The sequence below is a fragment of the Ascidiella aspersa genome, chromosome 3 (assembly GCF_963924565.1).
Source record: "Ascidiella aspersa chromosome 3, kaAscAspe10.2, whole genome shotgun sequence".
In the NCBI taxonomy this organism is placed as follows: Eukaryota; Metazoa; Chordata; class Ascidiacea; order Phlebobranchia; family Ascidiidae; genus Ascidiella; species Ascidiella aspersa.
The window spans coordinates 37,616,667-37,641,041 of record NC_139449.1 but is presented as its reverse complement, the minus strand read 5'-3'; the positions used below and the strand labels follow the sequence as shown (position 1 = coordinate 37,641,041).

The 24,375-nt window shown below is 34.0% G+C and overlaps 1 protein-coding gene across 1 annotated transcript in view; it reads right to left on the bottom strand.

Moving 5' to 3' along the window:
• Positions 1–24,375, bottom strand: part of LOC146162841 (uncharacterized) — an 85,541-nt gene that overhangs the window by 45,196 nt on the left and 15,970 nt on the right. Inside the window, exons 2-11 of the mRNA XM_083385312.1 lie at positions 22,471–22,536; positions 22,034–22,162; positions 20,485–20,544; positions 19,429–19,518; positions 18,352–18,408; positions 17,841–17,930; positions 17,469–17,525; positions 13,872–13,961; positions 13,481–13,537; positions 13,223–13,312 (exon numbers count right to left, since the gene is read on the bottom strand). Of these exons, the coding sequence (XP_083241438.1) occupies positions 13,223–13,312; positions 13,481–13,537; positions 13,872–13,961; positions 17,469–17,525; positions 17,841–17,930; positions 18,352–18,408; positions 19,429–19,518; positions 20,485–20,544; positions 22,034–22,162; positions 22,471–22,536 (786 nt within the window). The remainder of the gene's footprint in view (positions 1–13,222; positions 13,313–13,480; positions 13,538–13,871; positions 13,962–17,468; positions 17,526–17,840; positions 17,931–18,351; positions 18,409–19,428; positions 19,519–20,484; positions 20,545–22,033; positions 22,163–22,470; positions 22,537–24,375) is intronic.

Sequence of the window (24,375 nt, the reverse complement as noted above, 5' to 3'; positions counted from 1 at the left end):
GATATGAAGAAGCTGTCTATTGTTCATCAGTGGTTTGACTAAGCTGTTTCAGGGTGGCCACTTAACGGTATATCAGAGAATATGTTTGGAAAATATTGTCCAGCCGAAACTTGATTGCGACTTACGGGATGATAAATAAACATCTGTGTGTTTGACGTGTGATGTAATAATGCCATCTCATGTGACACAGTTGCAAAAATATATATTATTACGTAACATTGCAAAAATAATCGGTAAGAAAAACTTGATTTTCCCGAAACATATATTTCCTCATTTTTTGCATCGAATGTTAGAAGCAGGGCTTTTACTTTTAAAAGGAAATTTAGTTCTATTTTCATTTTTTAACGAAATTTTTTAGCCTACGCTTACTTTACTGTATTTGTACTTCTTGTAGGCAGGCAGGTTTGCTCAAGGTCTTGTATTGACTGACGGTATTGATCAGTAGCCAGCCACCAGTTAGTACCGGACCGGTAGACCTACATTTTATTTCTTTATTGTATTAAGACGCAGATATTTATGGTAAAAAAAGGCTCATGGTTGCGACACCTTTTTAAATTTAACATATCAATAACAACGATTGATAAAAAATCCAGCCTAGTACCAGCTAAAATAAAAAATCCAGCCTAGTACCAGCTAAATTAAGAGAACATTTTACAAACGTTCACGGTCCAGGGAAATATAAAGACACCACACTTGATCAATTAAAACAGAAGAAGCTCCGATTTGATGCAAATGCTGCTACCATTACATCTTAGGTTTTGTTCTAGTGGATAAACCGTTTCTCACGGCGTCTTATGAAGTGGCATACCGAATAGCAAAACAGGGAAAACCACATACCATTGGCGAGACACTTGTCAAGCCGGCTGCGCTGCAGATGGCCAAGATTGTACTGGGAAAAGAAACCAAAAACAAGCTTTCTTTAGTACCACTCTCAAATGATGCTGTTAAAGACAGAATAAATGAAATTATTATATTTTTTTTAAAAGTCTGATTGCTGGCTAAGTTAGGTTGCTTTGAGTGATGTGCAAAAATTTAAACTGAAAATCTTCTTTATTTCTTGAGTTATGGGACTTTTGCTTTTTTGCCCGATTTGAAATTATAGGCGTTTATGAATTTTTGAAGAAATATTAATAACTTATCCTTGAATAATTGGCAGTCGAGTCATATTTCATTTTGAAGAGTAGACTCGTAGCTGTCATCCTATGTAAGTCACTTAGAGCACATTTTAATTTTAGGGCTGAATATTATTGAATATTTATATTCGTAAATATGAATATTATTATTTTAATGTTTTTTAAAAAAAAAAGTCTGATTGCTGGCAAGCTTAGGTTGCTTGGAGTAATATGTAAAAATTTCTAATCGATATCTTGTTTACTTTTGGAGATATTACGCAAAGAATTTTGAGCTGCATACTTCCCTTTGGCGAACTTCGGCTAGTGTAGAAATTATCAATGAAAGTTAGTAATGAAGTTAGGGGTGGGTTTGGGGCTAGGTTTGGACCTTATTCAGGCCATTTGGGTTTTATTCTGATTTTAATCTTATTCAAACTATTAGCCATTTGGCCTATTTCGGTCTTATTGCGAACTGTGTTTTATTCTGACTTCTGACCATGTTGTTATTCTAACTTTAATCTTATTGCAGTAGCTGCATGTACAACAAAAAACCAAAGCCTACACAAGAAAAGCAATATATTTTACTTGGTTTATGTAAAGGATTCTAAGAGCTTCTTTAACTATAAGAAAAAGTTCATATACATTATACAGTACACAAATAATATATTTTTGCACAAAGTACCAACAAAAACTTAATACAGACATTAATTAAAATTGTTTAAGGCCCACTAAATCCAGAAAATATGTCTTTATAAAATTCTACCTTGTATATATTGGTTCAACAAAAGTTTTATTACTGTTGGTTAAACAAGTTTAACTTTACCTTCTAAGCTTATAATATTTTTATATACCTCTCTTAATCTGTTTGGAAAGAATAAAAATGTTGATTTTCCAGATTTTTACGATTTGAGGTTACATAACTTTATTTGCACTTTGCAGTAAATGATGGCACTTGTGTAACAGTAACATACATGTGGAAATTTGCTGTCAAAACTTTACAAAACAATTAATTTCAAAAACACTTGTTGTTCCATAGGAAAATCATGCACAAATATGCAACAGAAATCTAGTCTAATCACATAAACCACGAAAAAACTATGTTAATTTGTTTAAATTGGCAAAACTTAACATAAAAGATATGTAGTATATTTTTGTCGGTGGGGGCATAAAATTTTCATAGATGGTATTACAGAGTTGCATCATCACATGACTTTCATAAATAAATAAATTAAAAAACGAAGTTAAGGACAGGTATGTTTAGCGGCCTGCTCCTTGGGAATATACAGAATCATGTAAGAGACTTAAGCAGCCATCGGCTCTCGTTGTACAGGCAGCGCCTTACTTACCCGTAGCAACACACCTAAACGCTATAGTGGCTTAAGTCAAGTCAAAACCGTGTTTAAAATGAAACATTTACTCAGAAATCAGCATGCTAGATTTGCCAGACGGACCTACCTTTCTTTTCAAGTGACATGCAGTATTTACATTTGTAAACTCATGTAATATAAATGTATCTAATTCTCACTAGATCTGCCATAGTTTTTTCGAATTTTTGTAATGATAAAATGGCCTAACACCTGCGTCCTGCATGTAATAGCAGCAGGACATACAACAATTGCAAAATACTTCAGCATGGGTTTTACAAACAGTAATACCTTGGCCTTAAAGAAGGGGTGTCCAACTCAACTCAAACTAGCCGGCGTGCCAATTTTTATCTTATAACTTCTTCCCGTGCCAAAGTTTCGTAACCGAACCAATTCTTTTTAATCATAAAAGCGCCTTTTTACCAAAAATAAGAACGTTTATTTAAACTTGAAAAAAAAAACTGTCTAGTAGAAATGCGCATCACTACATTAAAGTGTCTTTCGGTGAGCTGACTTTTGTTTTTTCACACCAAGCTATATAATATTATGTGAATGCTGGCCTCCACACAGTATAATGTTACTATATCAAAAGTAATTGTTGGTTGTCGTGATTGCCCCGATTGTTTTATATTATGAACAAACAATGGTATATTGTGAACAAACAAATTGGCTGTATAACAAACTTAGTATTTTCTGACAATTGGCTGAATAACAAATTGAGCTTTTTTGGCAATTGGCTAAATAACAATTTTTGTATTTTTTGGGGAGGGCTTGCGTGCCATTTTTTATTAGGTCGCGTGGCACGCGTGCCGCTTGTTGGACACCCCTGCCCTAAAGTCTAAACCAGGGATGTCCAACCTTTTAGCAGTTTTCGATGGGCCGCAAAATCTCTCAAATTAAAGGGGTGACGTCATAAGTTGCGTCATATCGTGACGTCATAAAACAACCTAACTTATAAACACCCGTTCTTCGAGAGTGAACTTATGCGCAAATATGCAAAAATTCAAGTTTTCACGTGTTTGGGCTGACATATTTCCTTAAAACGGTCCGGAAAAACACACATTCAGAAAAACAAACATCTTGCTTAGCAATGATGGGTGCACAAAGTGCTCGATGGATGTTGAAATGCGACATTAGACTCGATTATAAAAAACACAAGATTATGCCTACATCAAATACTGCGCGATCTTCACGTTTTGATGATATTCGAAACAACTGTTTTTAATAAAGGTTACTGAAAGTGAGAATTAGTGGTGGGCCGCACGTAAATATCAGGCGGTCCGCAATGCGGCCCGCGGGCCGCAGGTTGGACATCCCTGGTCTAAACTGACTTAACACTAAATAGGTTTTATAGAACACTTAAGACTTATCTTTGAGCAAAGTAAATAATTTTGACAACTGTTTAAAAGAATATTTATTGGTTAAATACATATGCGTGAAAACATTAAATAATCAGAGAGATGTAATTATTCGCGCTTAGGTTCAAAAACTCAGTTTATATCGTTAAATAACGTGTAACAAGTTTTCTGTTAACGTTTTAGTAATCCAGTCAAAAACAAAGAAACGGAGCACAGTTTTTAAAAAATTGCTTTACTAAACCTAATTTGGCAGGAGTTTAGTAAGTGATCTTAATTTCGTCAAAGAAGGAAAATTCAGGTGATGTGTGTTTTAAAAATAGGATTTATTGCTTTCGTAATTCTTTAGCCCCAAATATTTTTAAATATTTTTTAAAATTACGCTCTAGTTGCCCTGTAAAATCATAGAGATGTCTGTACAAAGAATAAAGCGGTCTGTTTAAAAATAATTTAGACGAGGATGATCGTCATTTACGAAAGCAATTTTAGCCATTTTACTTATCCAGAAGCAACCCCTTAATCAGGACATTTTACTGTTGTTTAGGTTCTGATAAGTGGATATTTCAATTTGAGCTGGTAATTGCACATTCGTGGAAGATAAACGTGAGTAATTAAAAAAGTAGAATTGCTGGCGACTTCTTTGCAAGATTCTCCATCTTTAAGCTGCTGGTGTTGGACAAATTCCCTCGTTTATCTTCGTTACTTCTCCATTCCCGCCAGCCACACTTAAACAAAAAAGAGCGTTTTTTTTCACAATGAACTGCATTAAAACTTTAGCTGGCACGTATCTAGAGGTCAGTCTTGTTCGACAGCAGTGTTAATGGATTTAGGGTTGCTATAACAGTGTTGTATGTAATTTATTGTGAAATGACAAAGTCCTAGTCAAGTCATTTGCAAATAATTTAAGCTCAAGTCTTTTGAATAAAAACAAGCTAAGTCTCAATACAAGTCATCAGTCAATGAAACACGTGCCCACATATGTGTGTTTACAATTGTGATCTAGCCCTTCTGAAAATGCTTTTTGACCAACGATTATACGGCTAACAAGGTGCAGTTTGTACAAACATGGTGCAGTTGACTCGATGTACCTAACGGTCCTTCACTACATCCAGGAACAAACAACTGTATTTTTTTCATTGTTACTTCGTACTGAGTTTCAGTTATTTCGTTTCCAGAAAAATAAAATCCATCTATCTAAACTTAGCAAACCAGTTCTTTTAGAAATAATGAAATACGTGCAGCAAAGCAATTTCGGCGAAACAATCGCTGCGTTGTCCAAGACAAAAGTCACAACCGTTTGCCTACAAAGGAAGACGGGCCCCTGAGAAAGCTTAGTCCAATTTTGGTGGACGGAATTTTGAGAGTTGGATGAAGACTCGAACGAGCGATGATCGACTGTGATGTAAAGCATCCGGCCAGAATCATCAACAAAAAAGCAGCAGCAGCAGCAGCAGTGATGACGTAAGGCGACCGGAAGTGATGTCACGGTGTTCGAATTACGTCACGTCGTTTATAGTTTATTGTAAATATCTGCGCTTTCTTTAGGGAAACTTTTTAATCGTTCTCCTTTTTATCTTGTCAAAGGAATTTGCTAAAAGTCTGAGGTACAACGTAAATTCGCAACCAGCCGTGTAGGAAGACATGGGTGTAGGTAAGCTGCTTGTGGACCTTGTTTTCAGGTTGTTGCGTGAAAAATGTAGCGAAATATGGCGGAGAAGGACGAAAAGTAAATTTAAACCTGACGATTTTGAGTAAAATCTACCGACAACGTTGAAAAGACTAATTGCTAGGCGATACGTTGTAGTCAGGGAGTCGAACCGGAACCGAACCGGAACTTTATGAACCGGTTTTGGGTCAATTTTTTCCGAGCCATAACCGAACCCGAACCGGTTTTTATAAGATTTTAAGGAGCCGAACCGGAACTGAACCAAATAATTTGAAAGTACCTGAACCTTAACTGAACTAGAACCTGTAAACAAAAGCGGTTTGCTCCAGAACGACGTCACAACTTCTATTTTACAGAGTCAAGTTACGCCATGTTCGAAATTTTATGAAAAAAATATGAATATTGAATAAAAAAATCGTTCATTTTTTATGTTTTGATATTTCAATATTGAGTTGCTGTTTTTTTTTTGTCACGGAACTTAGATTAAATGACTTACAGTTCAAAGATTATTCTCTACATTTATCGACCCACATTTTGAGATTTAACGCAAATTATATTATATCCGAACCGGAACTCTATGAACCGGTTTTAAAATAACGATGTTCTAACCGGAGCTGAACCGGAACTTTTAAATTACTCCGAACCGAAACCGGAACTGAACCGGATTCTGAAAAAATCCTTGAATCCGAACCGAACCTGAACCGGAAAAGTCAAACGGTTCGACTCCCTGGTTTTACTCGTGTATTTTTGTAAGTGCTACTTCAAAAATGACTAAATAATTATAGTTTTTAGTGCATGCCTTGACTTGAGTTTCGTTTTATTTTTTGAAATACCGTTTGCTGTGTATTAGGAAACTAAACACGTTTTCGGTTTTGTCTGTTTTCTTGTTTAAGAATTGGTTTAGTCGAAATATCGTGTTGAGCAGGGGTTCTTAAATTTTTTTTTACATGGACCCTCAAAGAAGTTTTGTTTTCGTGGTCGAAAGTCGACATGATTTTTTTTTAAGTGGATATAATAGGTTTTAAAGATAAAATTTAATTCCGCATACCAAGGTCATTTTTAAAAAATCATAAAAATGACAAGCCTTGCCAATAGCGGAAGCAAAGGTGTATACCGGCACAAGCAGTATTTCGGCGATATATAAGTTTACCTGCAAAACATTTCAAAACTTAGATGCCGTATTATTATAAAGTAGGGTCAGTAACCGGATAATATCGAACAAAAGGTGGTGGGTTGGGCTTGGGCACAAAGGGATTTTTAGTCCAAAAAACTGTAACAACTTTTGGTCGTAGATTACATCAAAGTTTAAATTTAAGCGTATTGAGAAAATTTTTTTTTTATATTCCTGAATCAATAAATGGCGTTAAAATTCTTGGGGCTCCTTCTATAGAAAGTAAACGTAGAAAATTACGCATAAAAAATATAATAAAAAGGTACGCCGTAACGCACATTATTTGGGTTGGGGTGCTGGTTTGGGTGGGTAAATTATTATTATTAATAATACATATAATATTACCTGACCAACCCTAACCCAAATAAGTTGCATTGCGTTATGCGGTATTTGAAGACGTTGTTTTGAGTTCTTTTCCAAAATTGAAGGAGTCCCACATTCTTCAAGCAATTTAAAAAAATTCTACTGCCATAAATATCGTTTTAAAAAGCATTGCTGTTTGTAAAATAATGTATTGAAGCTAAAATGCTATATTAAAAAAAAAACTTTTTTTTTTTCACTAAAGAGATGATAAATAAAATATACATACTGCGTTTATTGGAGTAAGCACTTATTTGAAAGTTTATAGTGAAAAAAAAACAAAGTTGAAATAAATGCATTTTTATTATCTTTACTGATCCCATTTTAACTCAAAAATTGGCCTGGGGAATTGAATAACCCCTACTCTGAAGCAATTGAATAGGAGGTCTTATCTAAAATTGTCGAAAGTTTTTTATGTAAGCTTTTTTTGATAAATAAAACAACGTACCCTGGGAATTAAACTGTTTTGCTTAATGACAGCTAGTCGGATGGCAAATGGATTATGGGCGTCTTGCTACAGAAGACTGTTTATCAGAGGTGATTATCTTACTACCGCTGGATATTGGATTAACAACTCTATGTTGGTTGTGGATTTATCTTTTTATCGGCGCAACTGATTGGGTTAAGGCCCGACTGGATCTTTATCACTGGTGGTTAAAGCTCAAATTGTCCGTGGAGGTTGCTATAGAAACAACACACAAATGGTAAATACAAATTGTTAGCCTAAAACTAAATTTAAAAATAAATACAAGGACATTTACGATAACTAAACCAATGATTTATATTTGTTTTATTGCGGTGTTGCATTTCTAAAGTAGTACTGACTAACGATAACGGTACAGATATAAAAAAACACAGGAAACCTTTTGAAAAAAGTCTTCGATATTTGTTTGGCCCATAAATATTCTAAGCAAGAAACACAAAAACACACACACTTTGCTACGCAGGCTCATGGAGGAGCAGGTCGAACTGACCATAGCACCGTTGCCTTCTGCATCCTGTTCGTAGAAGTAGCTTATGTGATATTTGAACTTATGACCGTGCTACCAGAAGCGCAATTTTGTGTATCGCTAATGTGTTTAATGCTTTAACATGGCTATTTTATCTTGAGAAGTACTCTTTTTATCCTGAGAAGTACTCCGAAATAGGGTGGATATCAGCGATCCAGTTTTAGGGCGTCCCTATATTTTGATCAAATTATTCTGTAATTTAAAAAAAATAACGTGCACAAACTAAAACTACACGTAATATAAAGGCAGTTTGCAATAGTTGTATAAAAAAATCAGGTTGAATGTTTTTTCACAGCTTCTCGTGTCCTATACGCATGACAAAGTTACCCTCATTTTTTAATAACATGAGAAAACAAACTATAAAGTATCTGCCAAGTTTTATCGTTAGTTGAATTCCAAATAATCAGGCACGTCAGAAATCAATTACATAGAGTCAACGCCCGATGTACGCGCTTTGTGTGTTCGACATTATTATTGGGGCGGAGTATTTAACTAAAGCGCTTTCTGTGAGTATTTGTTGCAATGCAGTTTGTGCAACGGCCCTTGTAGCAAACAGCACAAAGCTGGTGGTATCAAAGTGCACGACGCAATCGCGATTCCGAGAGTACTTTGGTACACATTGGATGAGTGGTGTAACGCCGTTGCGGAATCGTCAAGGCTGTTACCGAAAATTCCGTTAACTGTGTTTTATTCTGACCATGTTGTTATTCTAACTTTAATCTTATTGCTGTAGTGCATGTACAACAAAAAACCAAAGCCTACACAAGGTACACAAGAAAAGCAATATGTTTTACTTGGTTTAAGGCAGTGGTTCCCAACCTGGGGCCCACGGACCCCTTGGGGGTCCGTTAGAAAGCATTTGGGGGTCCGTGATTACCTTGACGAATAAAGGAAAAAAAGAAAAGCGATTGTTTTACTTCCATTTCTCTCTTTAATTTCGCAGGTGTCAAGCTCAAGCCAACGCATGTCGATTGCAGTCAAATCAGAATTGGCTCGTCCATTACGTAATAGAAAGCATGAGGTGCAACCAAAGTTTACCTCAGGGGTTGACAACCTACAGCCCGCGGGCCGGATCCGGCTTCTTCTTTGACACTAGACATGAGCCTTTTTCAAATAGGCCTACTTTTTGACTATTTGAACCACGTAAGTGCGAAAAATTTTCGCGCTTCGCACAAAAGATCTTTCTACGTCCAGTTCGTTTACGTTTTAAAGCTGTCTTTTGAACTAGATCAGCGCTTCTTTACCGTTGCGCAGTGGAAGGCTGCCAAGAGCATCGCGAACAAACGGAAAACGTAGCCTATTCAAAAATATTGGGCATATAGTTTTTGACATTTTTTATTATTTATTTTCAGCAATGTAATAAAAACTTGAAAGAAATGTTAGTGCACAAAAATAAAATCGTGCTCGCTACGCAACACTTTACTGCCTCCTTAAATGTAATTAAACAAGTTTTTAAGTGCAAAAAAAGATTCGAGGCCCAACTGATTAAAAGTTTTTTTAACATTTTAGTAACAAAATTCTTAGATAGCATTTTGTGCGGCCCGCATAGACCTTTCTGAGTTTAGTATTGGACCGCGACTAGAAAAAGGTTGCCGACCCTGGTTTATCTCATATTGGCGGGAACGACACCAGTGCTTGCAGCTGGAGAATACTGTTAGGCCAATAGATATGTACCGGTAAGCATATAGGTGAGTGGCATGCATAGTCAGTTAATATTTGAATGAAAACACCAGGATGTAGTTAAATATATATGAGGCAGAGGACGAAGATGACATTCGTGTTGCATTGTCAAACCCTCAACCACAGATTAGTCGTTTAGTTCAGGAAAGGCAACAACAGCCCTCTAATTAAATTTGCTTACGTTGACAAAGTTTCGGCATGGCACTTTGGGTCACCTTTTTTATTTATATCCCGCAGGAAAATCGTTTGGTGAAGGGCGACTAAGTCCTAACAGTGCGAGGCGCAAATCCCGCTAAAAACCTCTGGCCCTCTTTCCCTGCAGTGCAGATGTAGCGGGTTGGTTGTCAGCCTATGTTGTCTTTATTTGTATATTTTTCCCCACTTTTTTCTAGTTTCTTTAATTCAGTAATATGTCAATTGTTTATTCAACTTTTGTTTGTTCGTTCTGTTGTTCTTCGTTCTTCAACATTTTGACACAGTACAACAACAATTTCACACAGTACAGTAGTTGAGTAGCATAAATATCACAATACTGAATACTCAATGGTATGTTAATTGAGTTTTAGGTAAAATTTAGGTAGGGGTCCGCATATTTAATAATCTGTTTAATAATCTGTAAATGACGTATTAATGAAGTAACTGAAAGATAAGGATATTGCCAAGAAACTAAAAAAATGATCGATTAGCAAAGCATAACGTTCTCGATACAAGGCGATAAAAAATCAATAGGGTACTAGGCTAGCTTCAAAAAAGCAGTTCTAGGAAACTATGCTACCAATACCTACAGCTAGCACTATTTTTCTGTCTCGTAAGCTGATGTGGATATTTTGATTGATAGCTAATTTACCCCCTAAAGTGAGGAAATTTACCACCAGGGGTAAATTTACCCAAGGTTAAGAAAGGCTGGTCTAAACTGACTTAAAACTACATAGGTTTTATAGAATACTTAAGTCTTATCTTTGAGCAAAGTAAATAATTTTGAAAACTGTTTAAAAGTATATTTATTGGTTAAATACGTATGCGTGAAAACATTAAATAATCAGAGAGATGTAATTATTCGCGCTTAGGTTGAAATACTGAAAATATATCGTTAAATAACGTGCAACAAGTTTTCTGTTAACGTTTTAATAAATCCAGTCAAAAACAAAGAAACGGAGCACCTAGTTTTTGATAAATTGCTTTACTAAACTTAATTTGGCGAAATCTACCTTTCGTCAAAAAAATTAAATCGGGCGATATGTGTTTTAGAAATAGGATTTATTGCTTTCGTAATTCTTTAGCCCCAAATATTTATAAATGTTTTTTAAAAAGTACGCTCTAGTTGCCCTGTAAAATCATAGAGATGTCTGTACAAAGAATAAAGCGGTCTGTTATAAAATAATTTAGACGAGGTTTATCGTCATTTACGAAAGCAATTTTAGCCATTTTACTTATCCAGAAGCAACCCCTTAATCAGGACATTTTACTGTTGTTTAGGTTCTGATGAGTGGATATTTCAACTTGAGCTGGTAATTGCACATTCGTGGAAGATAAACGTGAGTAATTAAAAAAGTAGAATTGCTGACGACTTCTTTGCAAGATTCTCCATCTTTAAGCTGCTGGTGTTGGACAAACTCCCTCGTTTATCTTCGTCACTTCTCCATTCCCGTTAGCCACACTTAAACAAAAAAGTACGTCTTTTTTCACAATGAACTGCATTAAACTTTGGCTTTCACGTATCTCTAGAGGTCAATATTGTTGGACAGCTGTATAAATGGGATTACAGATGTCCGATAACAGTGTTGTATGTAAGTCATTCATAAAATAACAAAGTCCCAGACCAAGTCATCAGTTGCGCAATTCAAGTCCCAGTCAAGTCATAATTAGAGCAAGTAAACATCAAAGTATTGTCATTGTTATAATAAATTAAACGCTTAACTATTAAAACTGGTCTGATTACAATTAATGACTCAACCAAAAAAGCACAACATATAGCAAACAAATTGTTTTATGTTCAAAAATTAGGATAAAACCTAATTTTACCAAAAAATAAATGATTATTTTCAATAATTGAAATGCGAATTACTTCGTATTGTGGTTTATTTGTATTGTGTTCAACTCGCTTTGTAGTCTACTCGTAAATATAGCTACTCGTATTTTATTCTATATAGGCTACTTGTATTGTGGTCTTCTCGTATTGTGCTCTATTTGTGTTGTGACATATTGTAGTGTACTCGTATTGTGTTCACTTACGATTCGCAACTTGCAATCTCCATCAAACATTCGTTGTCGTAAGTCGTTCCATCGCTTCCACAGACTTGTGCAAGGATCTTGGTGCACGGCCTAAAAATATACGACGGTTTCAATCGAATAAACCCTCAATTCAGGGTTTCTTAACCTCGCTCTATTTTTAGCCGGGCCTTAATCTATTTAGTGAGCAGGGATCAAGGGGTTCCACAAATTGCTGAGAGGATCTTGGAGCACGGCGTGAAAATATACGGCGGTTGTACTACAATCGAATAAACCCTCATTTCAGGGTTCCATAACCGATTTTTTAGCCAAGATCTAATCTATTTTACTGAGAAGGGTTTCACAAATTGCTGAGAGGATTTTGGTAAACATTTTTTATTTTTAATAATCTCAAATATTTTAGCTGAAAGTTGTATATTTGGATATAGAATGAATGTCAAAGCCCAAACAGAAGTGGGTTCAATTTTGTAAACGTTTTGAATAAACCTTAAGATAATGACTGGAGGTTTCAGTTAAACTTAGAATGAATATCAAAACCCATACAAAAGTCGATGGCATATTGTAACACGATATGCAGGATTTATCCACTAAAGAACCAACCACAGCAGCATTGTACTTTTAACATGTATGTCTTTCTCGTTGACGGTTTAACCATAAAAGAAGAGGTCTAAGATTTTCATTTAAATCAATGTTAAAATTCATAAACTGCACACTTGGTATTTTTCACCTTTTACCATCCAATAAACCACGCATGTTTTACCTAAACGTTCCACATTTTTTTTCAAAATCTGCTATACAAAACGTTTTGCACTTACTTGGCGCAGGGACAACTTCCCGCTTCTACGTAATCTATCGCCCCATTTCCTCTTTTGGACCTGATAGAAAATAAATTGTCGTGTTATTAAACACAAACAGTTATTAAGCCTGTTTATATGCACCTTTCTTCGTAGTTATTGGTTAGTTTCTTGTGTTTGTAAAAAAGTTCAATAGGTCGCTTTGTTGTTTTGACTTACGCTTAGTATTTGGGCCGTCGCGAAAAAGGTTGAGAAACACTTGATAAAATAAACCAAATAGAACAAATCGGTAAATTTGATAAGAAACATGAAGTCAGGTCGTCTTATCGTTCAGATGAAATACAAGATTTTTGTTTGTTTATTTAAATTTAAAAAATAGATTTGCAGAAACACTACTATGGTGGTTAAGATAGTCTAAAACTAGAAGTGCAAAATAGTGAGACCACCTTTGTACAAATAAACTGCTCTTGAGTTTACTCACGAAATGCAACTTTCTACTTCCAAACTGCAATTATTCGAGTAAGTTTTTTCGTCGGATCCGCAAACAGGTAGATAGATGAAGGTGCAGATACTAAAAAAAACACATTATAAATCTAATATATAAGCATTTAATAATTTGTCACAATGGCTTTTAGGAAATCCTTTATTTAAACATTAGATACTCATATAGTTAATCTTTAAGTCGTAGCATTAGACACTCATATGGGTAATCTTTACAAGATTTTTAACAATGGCTCACTTTGGGCAACACTCTCCGTCGTAATCTTTCGTGATTTCTCCTTTACCATCTTTATCTCTGAATAGAACAATTTAAAAAAAAAAGTGTTTATGTAAGGTCTTTGTTGAATGTTCTTTTAATTTGTTTGTTTAACAAACGAATTAGGTAAATTGCAAGCGAGTCCTTTTTAAAATATAAATGTTTAGTGATTATTATTTTTGTTGTTGATCAACATTTTTTAGGCAGAATAATTTCGCGTAAGGAAAATATTACGCAAACCAAATATTCCACTACAAAGGTCGATTTACCAAATTGGAAAAGTTACGACGCACTAATTACTTTTAATGTAAAAAGCTTTCCGCATATTTGTTCAATCAAACAGAAAGAGGATATTTTTTTTAGGTTTACTCACGAGAGACAACTTTCGCTTTCTAAAGCGCAATCATTCGGATAAGTCTTTCCGTCAGAACCACACACTGGGAAATATGTGAAGGGGCAGCCGCTGTAAAACAAAAATTGTAAATAACAAAAAAGTTAGTTTGGGGTTTCTTAAAAAAACAATTCTTAAAATATGAAAAAAAACAAAAAAAACATCAGGTTATGTTATCAACTTGCAGGTGTACGCAAACTACATTCACTCATTTACACTAACGATTATAATGACGGGAATTACGTTAGTAAAGAGTTAAACGATTTATAAAACAGCTTTAATATTCCCTCACATTCCCATTTTTTTAAAGAATGTTTACGCCCGTGGTTCTCAAACTGTTACAAAACAACATTTACTGTAGTCAGACCAACAGAGCACCTCATATAATCATTGCACATATTTTTATCGCACAACGGAAGATTTTTTACCTGTTATCAAGATTAAACACTAAACCTTTAAAATTGGTAAACTCGTCCGATTGTGAGTAATAAGCCAACTGAAAATAACTAAAAATCAACATTGCAATCTAATCGTTTTACGTGCAACAATTGAGATAAATAACTTTTATAAAAAAATGTGTAAGAAAAACACTTTAGTTCAAAGAAGTTATTTGACTGAATTCCTTTGGTCTCCTAATACAGGAGTTAAAAAAGATTTTTTGTTTTTTTAATTTTTTTTTATTTTTATTTTTATTTTTGCTTCGCATGGACCACGGTAGGCAAAAAAATTTGAAAAATGACGTCATAAATTGATGTCACAATACAAATAGACGTCATAAATCTGCTGATTTCGGTCTTTGAATATAGACTTATATTTCAATTAGGCATTTATTGACCCCCAAAAACTAAGGGGGTCCATGGACCCCTCAGTTTAAGAACCCCTGGTCTAATAGTACTGTTGCCTGCTGCATCCAGTTCGTAAAACCAGCATTTGGTGAGATTTAAACTCACTACCTCTGCCGTAAATAGAACAACTTTGTTAAGTTTAAACAACTAAGATATGTTGGATTTATCAAGTAAAGATCCAACCACAGCAGCGTTGTACTTTTAAATTGTGGGCCATCCTCGTTGGTAGTTCAACCATAATAGGAGAGATCAAATATTTACATTTAAATTAATGCTTCATGCTAAAACCTGAACAACTTGCACTTACTTCTCACAGGGACAACTTCCCGCTTGTACGTAATCAATCGTCCCGCTTCCCTTTTTTCGACCTGAAGGAAAATAAATTGGCGTGTTATTAAAGACAAACAGTTACTGATACAAGTTAAAGTCAAATGAAATACGAGATTTTTTTTGTTTTTTTTTAAGTTAAAAATTAATTCGCAGAAACAATTTTATGGTGGTCAAAGGTTAAAAAAAAATTAAAGTACAAAACAGCAAGACCACCTTTGTACAAATAAATTGCTCCTGAGTTTTACTCATGAAATGCAACTTTCTACTTCCAAACTGCAATTATTCGAGTAAGTCTTTCCGTCGGATCCGCAAACTGGTAAATAGATGAGGGTGCAGATACTTAAAAAAAACATTGTTTAAAGCTATGGTTCCTATGAAATCAATTAAGTCAGGAATTTAAACTACAGGGAAGTTTTCCAGAGCAACAAAATACTAAACAACAACATAAATGCAAACTGAACATGTAAAAAAGAAGATATCTCCTCGCCCTAATGCACGTTAATGACGACAATGACTTCGAATGGTAGCAATGTAGTATAGACTTTCTTGTCTCAATCAAAATCAGTCACTATAGGTTCTATATTTGACTGAGATTTTGACTGAGACAAGAAAGTCTATACTACAATTACATAAAGGTAGAAATATACAGAATATGTTGATATCTTTCGCGAACAGATCATGAATTCATTAGTGTTTATTCACAACAACAGCTATCATTTGTAATAATGCGACAGAATTAAAATATTTCTTTTGGTAATTTTTTGCAAATTAGGCGAAAGTAAATTTTATATCTAAGCATTAGATTCTCATCTAGTTAATCCTTAGATGTAAAGACTTTTAACAATCGCTTACTTTGGGCAACACTCTCCGTCGTAATCTTTCGTGATTTCTCCTTGACCATTTCGATCTCTGAATAGGAATAATTAAAATTAGTGTTTATTTACGGTCTTTGTTGATAAGGCAATAAAATAACAAAAATTTGTAGGATGACGTGAAGTAAAAATGCTTTATTATTTAGTTTGTTCAAAAAAAATGAATTAGGTAACTTGCAAGCGAGTACTTTTTTTAAATAAATGTTTAGTGATTATTATTTTTAGTTGTTGATGGTTTGCAAGTTTTATCGTGTGTTCGATTTGATAAGGTGTCTTGAGCCAATAATATTTAATAAGTTTCTTATCTTAAAATATATTTAATCGTAACTTAATAGCGTAAAAAGAAGAAATTATTTAACCACTGGTTCATAACGTTATGCAGGACAGGGCAAGTTTTACTCAAGTTTTACTCACGAGAGACAACTTTCGCTTTCCAAAGCGCAATCATTCGGATAAGTCTTTCCGTCAGAACCACACACTGGGAAATAGGTGAAGGGGCAGCCGCTGTAAAAAAAAACATTTAAAAAAGTTGCTCTGAGTATTTTCTAGAACAAAATATGCCTTAAAATGCAGTAAAAATAAACCAGGTTATGTTATCAGCTTGGGTGCACACAAATTACATTCGCCGACAGCCGCTGTAAAAAAAAGTTATTTTGGGTTTTCTATTAAAACAAAACATGCCTTAATCTAATAAAAATACATTTACTGATTTACTATAAACCAAACTAAGCACCTACGATCATAAATACTGACAATTAAAAGGTTAGGTAAAGAGTTTTTTGTCAATAACGTCCTTTTTTTAACTTATGGCTTGAAAATGTGTTCATAACTGAAAGCCAAGGTTAACATGAGCAGCAAATTTGATTCGGCGTTCTTTTAATCCATTTCTTCACATGGAAATATTGGCTTTTTGAATTATTACATTGTTTCGTTATTGCGTCTAAAACTTTATTTTAATGTTAAAAAAATTCAAAATGCTTTACGACAATAGTCCAATAAGACTATATTTTTAAAGACAGCAGTTAAAAGTGGGTCTACGAATTCGAATTTCCGGTTGTTAATCTAGTTTTTTGTTCATAAATCGGTTTCCTTATTTTGAAAGGAATGCTTACGCCAGTGGTCCTTAAACTATTACGATACAACATTTACTGTAGCCAGACCAAAAGAGCATCTCATTTAATCGTGACACGTACGGTATTTTTATCGCACAACGGGAGATTTTTTGCCTGTTTTATTTTGTAGAGTTGCGATAATTGACAAAAGTTTTATCCATGCCAAAGTTGAAATATTTTGACTGCGCTAAAAAGTTTCAAAACATTAGTTTCGTTGAATTTCAAAAAGACGAGCTCAATCATTTTAAAACAAAGTGAAAACATATAGATAGCTTTAAATTTAAACAGCACGATAGTTTTAGTATGACGAAAGTAAATATGTAACGTTACGTAAGTCGCTATGACGCCAAATTGGTCACTATGACGTCAAATTAGTCGTTATGACGTCAACTTAATCGCTATGACGTCACAGGTACTTACATATTGCAGCATTTGCCGTCATATAGTTTGTTGATTTCTCCTTTACCTTTCTTATTCCTGAAAGAAGATAAATAATTAAAGTGATTTGTATTTTGTGCAATCTCTGTTGAATAATATAATATATTATACATATTATGTAATGTCAAGAGTTTTTGCAGTCTAATTTAAAAAAAACGTAGAATTGCTGTTTTGGTTCGCAAATAAGGTTCCAAAAATATAAATATATTACTGAGGTTAAACATTACCGAAGAAAACCATTTTAAACTTCCAAAATATTGATTTGGCATAGGATCGGCACCGATACTATCACTCGGTATCGGATCGGCACCGATCCGATATTATCGGGCAACTTTTATCGCCCATCTAACTTACGACTCGCAGCTTGCTAGTCCCAGGACACATTCGTTGTCGTAGGTTTGCTGGTTGCTTCCGCACACTGGCCAGTATATCCTGGAGCATTTCCTGAATACAAACATCCGATACAAACCCGTTGTAAACTTATCACCTTATAAACTTGTTACTTTTGTGGATTTTTTTGATTGTTGAGTGCTTAAAAAAGCTGCTGGTTTGTAATCTTCAAGTTGTATTAAACCTGGGGTTCTCAATCTTTTTTTTTACCGTAGACACCTACATTTTTTTGTCTCGGGTGGACCACGGTATCAGTAAAAAAAAATTAAAAAATGACTTCCTAAATTTAGGTCACAGTACAAATAGACTTCATAGATTTGCTGATTAAAAATGTGCCAAGTACAGTTTTGTGTAACATAAAGCCAAATAACTTATTTTTCATTAAATTGCTATTGTGTGTTTTTTAAGATTTGATAAACCCTCGTAAAGTTTATTATTTTTTTTAAGCAATTGCATAAAGTAAAATGCTACTTACGCTACGCAGCATTCACCATCGTATTCTTTGGTGATTTCTCCGCCACCCTGCTGTTGTCTAAATTAAAACAATTATAATATTATTATATTATTATTTTGGGCGTTCCTTTAACATGAAAAATAAGAAAAACTTATAAAACAATGTGAAAGGTTTCGCAAAGGTGTCATTGGTGTCTGATATATAGTGCATGTTTGGAATAATATTAGAAAGCTATTTTGTTGCTAAACCTTGGATAAAAATATATATGATCTTCTGAAGAAAAAATCAGGATAGATATTTAAGATTATTAAGTGAAATACCGGGATCAGTGCTCTACCGACTGACCTACACAGGCTCAGAGAGAAGCAAGTTAAGAAACAACCATAGCACCTTTTCCAGCTGCATACTGTTCGTGGAACTAGTCTGTGGTGAGGTTCGAACTCATGACCTCGATTATACTGGGACCGTCGGTCTACCAAATAAACTACACAGGCTCAAAGAGGAGCAAGTCGAGAAACAACCACAGCACCGTTGCCTGCTTCATCCTGTTTGTAAAGCTAGGCTACGGTGAGGTTCGAACTCACGACCTCGATTATACTGGGACCATTTGCAGTGAGATTTGTTCGAATTTTTCATAATTAAATTCTTGTCATCTTCTTATACTGCAAATACTTTGCACACTAATTGTTTGTTTTTTTGAGCTAGAATTAATAACTTCAATAAAGCTTTTATATATTTGACTAAATATTTGGTAATGTTCTCTTAATTTGATCAAGTAAATATGATTGCCACAAAGTTTTACAACCGGCCCAACATGGTAGATGCTTAACGCTGGTTCGCACGAGACGCGTTTTGCGTTAACGTAAAAATCGCTTCCGGTTGCGGAAAGTTAAAAATATTTCTACTGTGACGCTTTCGGTTAGAAGCGAGGAAATTTGCCGTTAACGCTTGTAACGCGTTATGTGTGAACAGGACGATAGGGTTTTGCGCCAGACGCTAACGCCAGAAGCAAAACGCGTCTAGTGGGAGCTAACCTTACAGTTATTCGTCCCTCAATTCAAACTTAGTTAAGTTGAATCTGTTGTAAGTTCTACTCACGAAAGACAGCTTTGGACGTCCAGGTTGCATTGGTTGCCATAAGTCACTTTATCGCTTCCACATACTGGTTGGTAGTCAAACGTACAAAACCTGAGTGTTCAAAGATGGGTTAAACCCGACATATTTGAGCAGCATACACCAATTAACGACGAACAAGACAAGTATGTACAACGTGACTGAAGTTTTTAAGTAAAACCCAACATTGAAGTGTAAGTTACCTTTATCACACGTTTTTATTTCGCCGCACATTTTGGAAATATCTAAAGATATATTTAAATGCTTTCGCTAAATTTTAATTTTTACTTGGGTTGTAGGAATTCGAGAAAATACAGTTTTAGCAATAATTTCACAATATACTAGCACACAAATTATTTCCAAATAAATACTATTTCTCTGGACTTTTTATATATTTTTTTGGCTTGTATTAAACTGTTTTCTTTATAATATTTTACGTCAGTGAGGTGTAGTTATAGCCGTGACAAAAAGTGCTTCTAATCATTCGTAATTAAGTTACAATTTGATACGCAAAGTTAACAAGGAACACTTCACGACGGTGGTATCATTTGATTGGTAGAAAATATAGGAATTACAAATATATAAAAATAAAAAATAAAAAAGACTTTTAAAAAATTTACTTAAAGCTACGTTTTAAAAAGACTGAAAATAATAGAGAAAATGTAGGAATTTTTCACATTTCGGCTATTAAAATAATAAATTTATTTCGCTAAAAAAATAAGGAATTTTTTCATTTTAGGCTTACCCATAGATTAAGATCATCTCATTCACGTTTTTACCAAGGCGGTAATTATTAAAATAGACCATTAGAAAAACATTTTCCTGTTAGCGAGTTTGTTTTGTTTTTCTTTATTGTTTGACTGCTATGTATCATTTTTGGCCTGTTTTAATTTCATTACCCTGATGGAGATTTTCTGTATGGTTTTTTAAAACGTAGGTAAATTAAAAAAAAATAAATGTTTGCAGCATGAATAATTTTTAAATTACCTAAAAAAAATATGTCTTTTGATAATGTTAATCTTCCAATCAGAGCAAACTTACTTAATGCAAGGGCACGCTCCTTCTTGTGCAAATACGATCGGTTCGTTTCCATTCAAAAACCTGCATGAAACACAACTATAAGTAAACAAAGCTGACATGATTTTTACTCGGTTTTTGCTTTATTTAATGTTTACGACCGATGGTTGTTATGTAGGTTTCATAATTTCATCGTCTAAAACCAGGGCAAAAGGTATAAAGCAAATTAGAGTTCTAATTTAAGAACTTATTAATTCCTTTTGGATAATTATAGGTATATTCGGTAAAAGTAAGAGCAAAAAGCACAAAACCTAGACGAATTTATTTTACTATGATTGGGTGTTTCGCTTAAACATCTTAAATACAAATCCTTGATAAAAAACAATGATTAGAAATCGTTCTGCCGCCGAAAAATTTTATGACGTCCAAAAAGCCACATAAAAATATAATTTTCCTAGATATTAAAAAGAGTACTTTTTCAATTTCTTTGAGAGGAGAATTGCATTTTCTGAAGGGAACATTAGTAACCCCAAATAATTTAACAAATTAAATACATGGCATTGTGTAATAATAATGATATTAATGGAATATAAATATTAGTGCCTTCATCAACACGATTTTAAATTTACCAGGTCAAAGTTGAACACAAATTGGAAAGAAATTTTTCTTAACGAATTTAATATTTTCATTCATGATGATGCTGTAAAGCTTTTTACTTCTAGGGATTTTTTTTAATCTAGCCAGGACAAAAACGGCCTTTTGTAGAAATGCTTTTAACTCAATATTCATCTAATAATGTTTGACGTGATTACGAACCTTTTATAGGCTAAAAAATCAAAGAAATTAAATCATTATTTATGGTTGGTCGAAAGAAGAAATAAAACAAAATGGCGATTTTTGACAGTTTAAAACTTCATTGGAGTTGTGTTAATTTTCATTGTTTATATTCGGATCAAGCCAGTTGTAACACTGTCAGTTGTAAGTTTGTGCTTGTTTTAGAAGTTAAAACAAGTGCCTTCTTATTAAACAGCGATATTTTTATCGACAGGTCGCTTTCTAAACTCTTGGTTTTATAAAGAAATTTGTAATCCAAAACTTTTCGTTGAAAGATTTTTTACTTTGCGTCAAAGTGGTTTAAAATTAAAAAGTGTATTTTCGAAAAAATCTAAATAATTTTTTTTTAAAATATCCAAAGAGGAATGGTTTTGATAGTTTTAAATAAATGAAATCTTTAGGTCAAAAATATTATACATTATTTAGTAAATATGATATTGCAGTCTTTAGAAAAATAAAATTTATTTTCCTTAAGTTGATGTAATTATTCTAAACCCATAAATGTTTGATTTTTGTGAGTTTTGAATTAAAACATACCATGTTCAATACAGCCATGTTGAAAACTATTAAATCCAAGTGTTTTTAATGCTTGTTTAACTTCGTATTCTCGGGTTACACCGAAAAGCACCGAAAAGGGAAAGCCGTAATCGTTGGTAATAAAGCAGCTTCCGAGGGGCAAGATCACAGTTGTTATTAAACACATTTGTGTGTGTGTCTTTCATATTCTCGGGTTACTTACGCTTCACAGTTTGCTGCAGCAAGAACGCAAGGGTTGGAGTAAGTTTTGCCACAAGAACCACATACTGGGTCGTGGATGGCTGGACAAGCACTAAAAACAGTTGTTAGTACTTCTGCAAGTTGTTTGTTACTAAAACAACAACAACAATAGAAATAACAAATGCTAAACTAATATTGTCGTATGTTTTGTGCTAGAATTACACGAAAAACACTTGCTGTATGTTTTATGCCTTGATTTAATAATTATTACGCTTGACCCTAATGCATTAATGTGTGGGTAATAAGGATATAAATTATAGACGAAAAAATTATTTCATGTCTACTCAAGTTAATATACTATATTATATTTAATCACCCATTTTTTATTTTTGTAAATTCAGATAGCCATTCGATTTATCCTTCAATTTTTAAAGATTTAAAAAGGTTTGTGTAACCCACCTAAGACAAGTAGTTGGACAATCTCCGTCGAAAACCTTCGTAATCGGATCCTTGCCTTCAACAACCCTTAAAATAAAAAGTTGCAATTCTATTCAACTACAATAAAAACAACTGAATTAAACTACAATAAAAACAACTGAATTAAGCGTCGCTTTTTTGTTTAATTTTTCAAGCCAAATTGTTATTATGGAACCAAACTATAGTAATAACCTATAGTAATCCGACATGTTTCGTCGTTTCGGTAAGAACAATGTTCTACTTTCACCACTGACAAAACAAAAAAGGATTTCTCAGTCACATCAACTGAAGATGATACAAGCTCGTATTGAAACGTCTTAATCAAGATGCTGTCGATTTACTCGACCTTTTTGGCTTTTGCAATTTATTATCAAGCTACATTACAGATCCGTGCATAGTGTACCCCAAAATGGATATATTTTGTTAAATGTGTGAATTTTTATTAGGTGTATTTTTTTCACTATGCGGTTTGCTATACTTTTGCGTGACATTTTAACGTTGCCTTTATTTTGGTTTTTAAGTTAAAAAAAAAACATAAGTAAGTTAATTTTGTTTGGTTGCCATTCGCAATTTTTTTTTTTGTTTTTTGTTGAGCAAACGAAAAGTTGATGGTTACAATATTAGAACAAAATAATTTGTTTTAGCATTAAAATAAGCTAAATAAAAATAGAAAGCATGATAGCTCTTTTTGTAGAAAAGTGCCAGCTATGTAAACTTGCAATACCTTTGTGTGACGGCTAACTCTTTAAAAATCGGCTTTTACGCCTGTTTTAGTATAATATTGCTTCCCTTTCAGCAATGTTTTTTGTTTGATTAAAAGAACTACACATTTAAAAAGGTTAAAAACACTGATTTTGATTAACTATTGAAGTGGCATTTTTATGTTGTGCTAGTCGAATAACACCCGGGAAAACGATCTTCGTTTAGTATTGCAGCTGGCGAAAGACGTGCTTGTAATTTAGCGTAGTCCCGTACGCAAATCCACCAAAATCAATCACATATATTTCACGGTCTTGTTTTCGATTTACTCCTGAAGTTAACGATTGTACACTAAGCCGTTTCGCAGCTGGCGCCTGACAGGAGTGTCGACGCACGTGTTCGCTTTGCAACTAAAGGTTCTCTTTTGCTGAAAGTTAATCGGTTGTTTCTGATGACTTTTTCATTATTTATGACGTTATCACAATCGCTATTTTATGACGTCATATTCGTCACTATTTTATGACATCATTAACGTCAGAAGGAAAAACGGGGAATTCCCCAAGTTGAAAATTCGGGACCCCCTCCTTTTTAAATTTCTGGATACGCCCCTGGGCATATTGTTATACAAACCAATACTTAAACGTGAATAATAACAGAAACTCCTAAACTTTTGACAACGTTCTAATTTCAAGAGGAAACCAATGATTTGCCAAGATTCCTTTCTGTTTGATTTTAAGCATTTGTTTTTGGATTCTAAAAAGCTTAATTTGAGGAGATGTGAAAGCATTAAACACATCAGCGATTAGCACATAAAATTGCACTCCTGGTATATCCAAGGTCATGAGTTTAAATCTCACGCAAGTTAGCTACTAACAGAATGTAGCAGGCAACGGTGCTACGGTCGTTCTCGACTTGCGTAGCTAAGTTTTTTTTTAGTCTAACTTTTTTTGCGAAGAATTTATTTATTCGTCAAACTAATATTGTTAACACATTTTGCAAAGCGTTTTTTGATTCGTTGTGTTTTTTTGATGCGTTCCGTTAATGTTAGTCAGTTCTATTATAAAAAAGCAACACCACAAAAAAACAAAAAAAGTTTTAGGCTATCAATTTGTATTTACCATTGGTGTGTTGTTTCTATAGCAACCTCCACGGCAATTTGAGCTTTAACCACCAGCGATAAAGACCAGT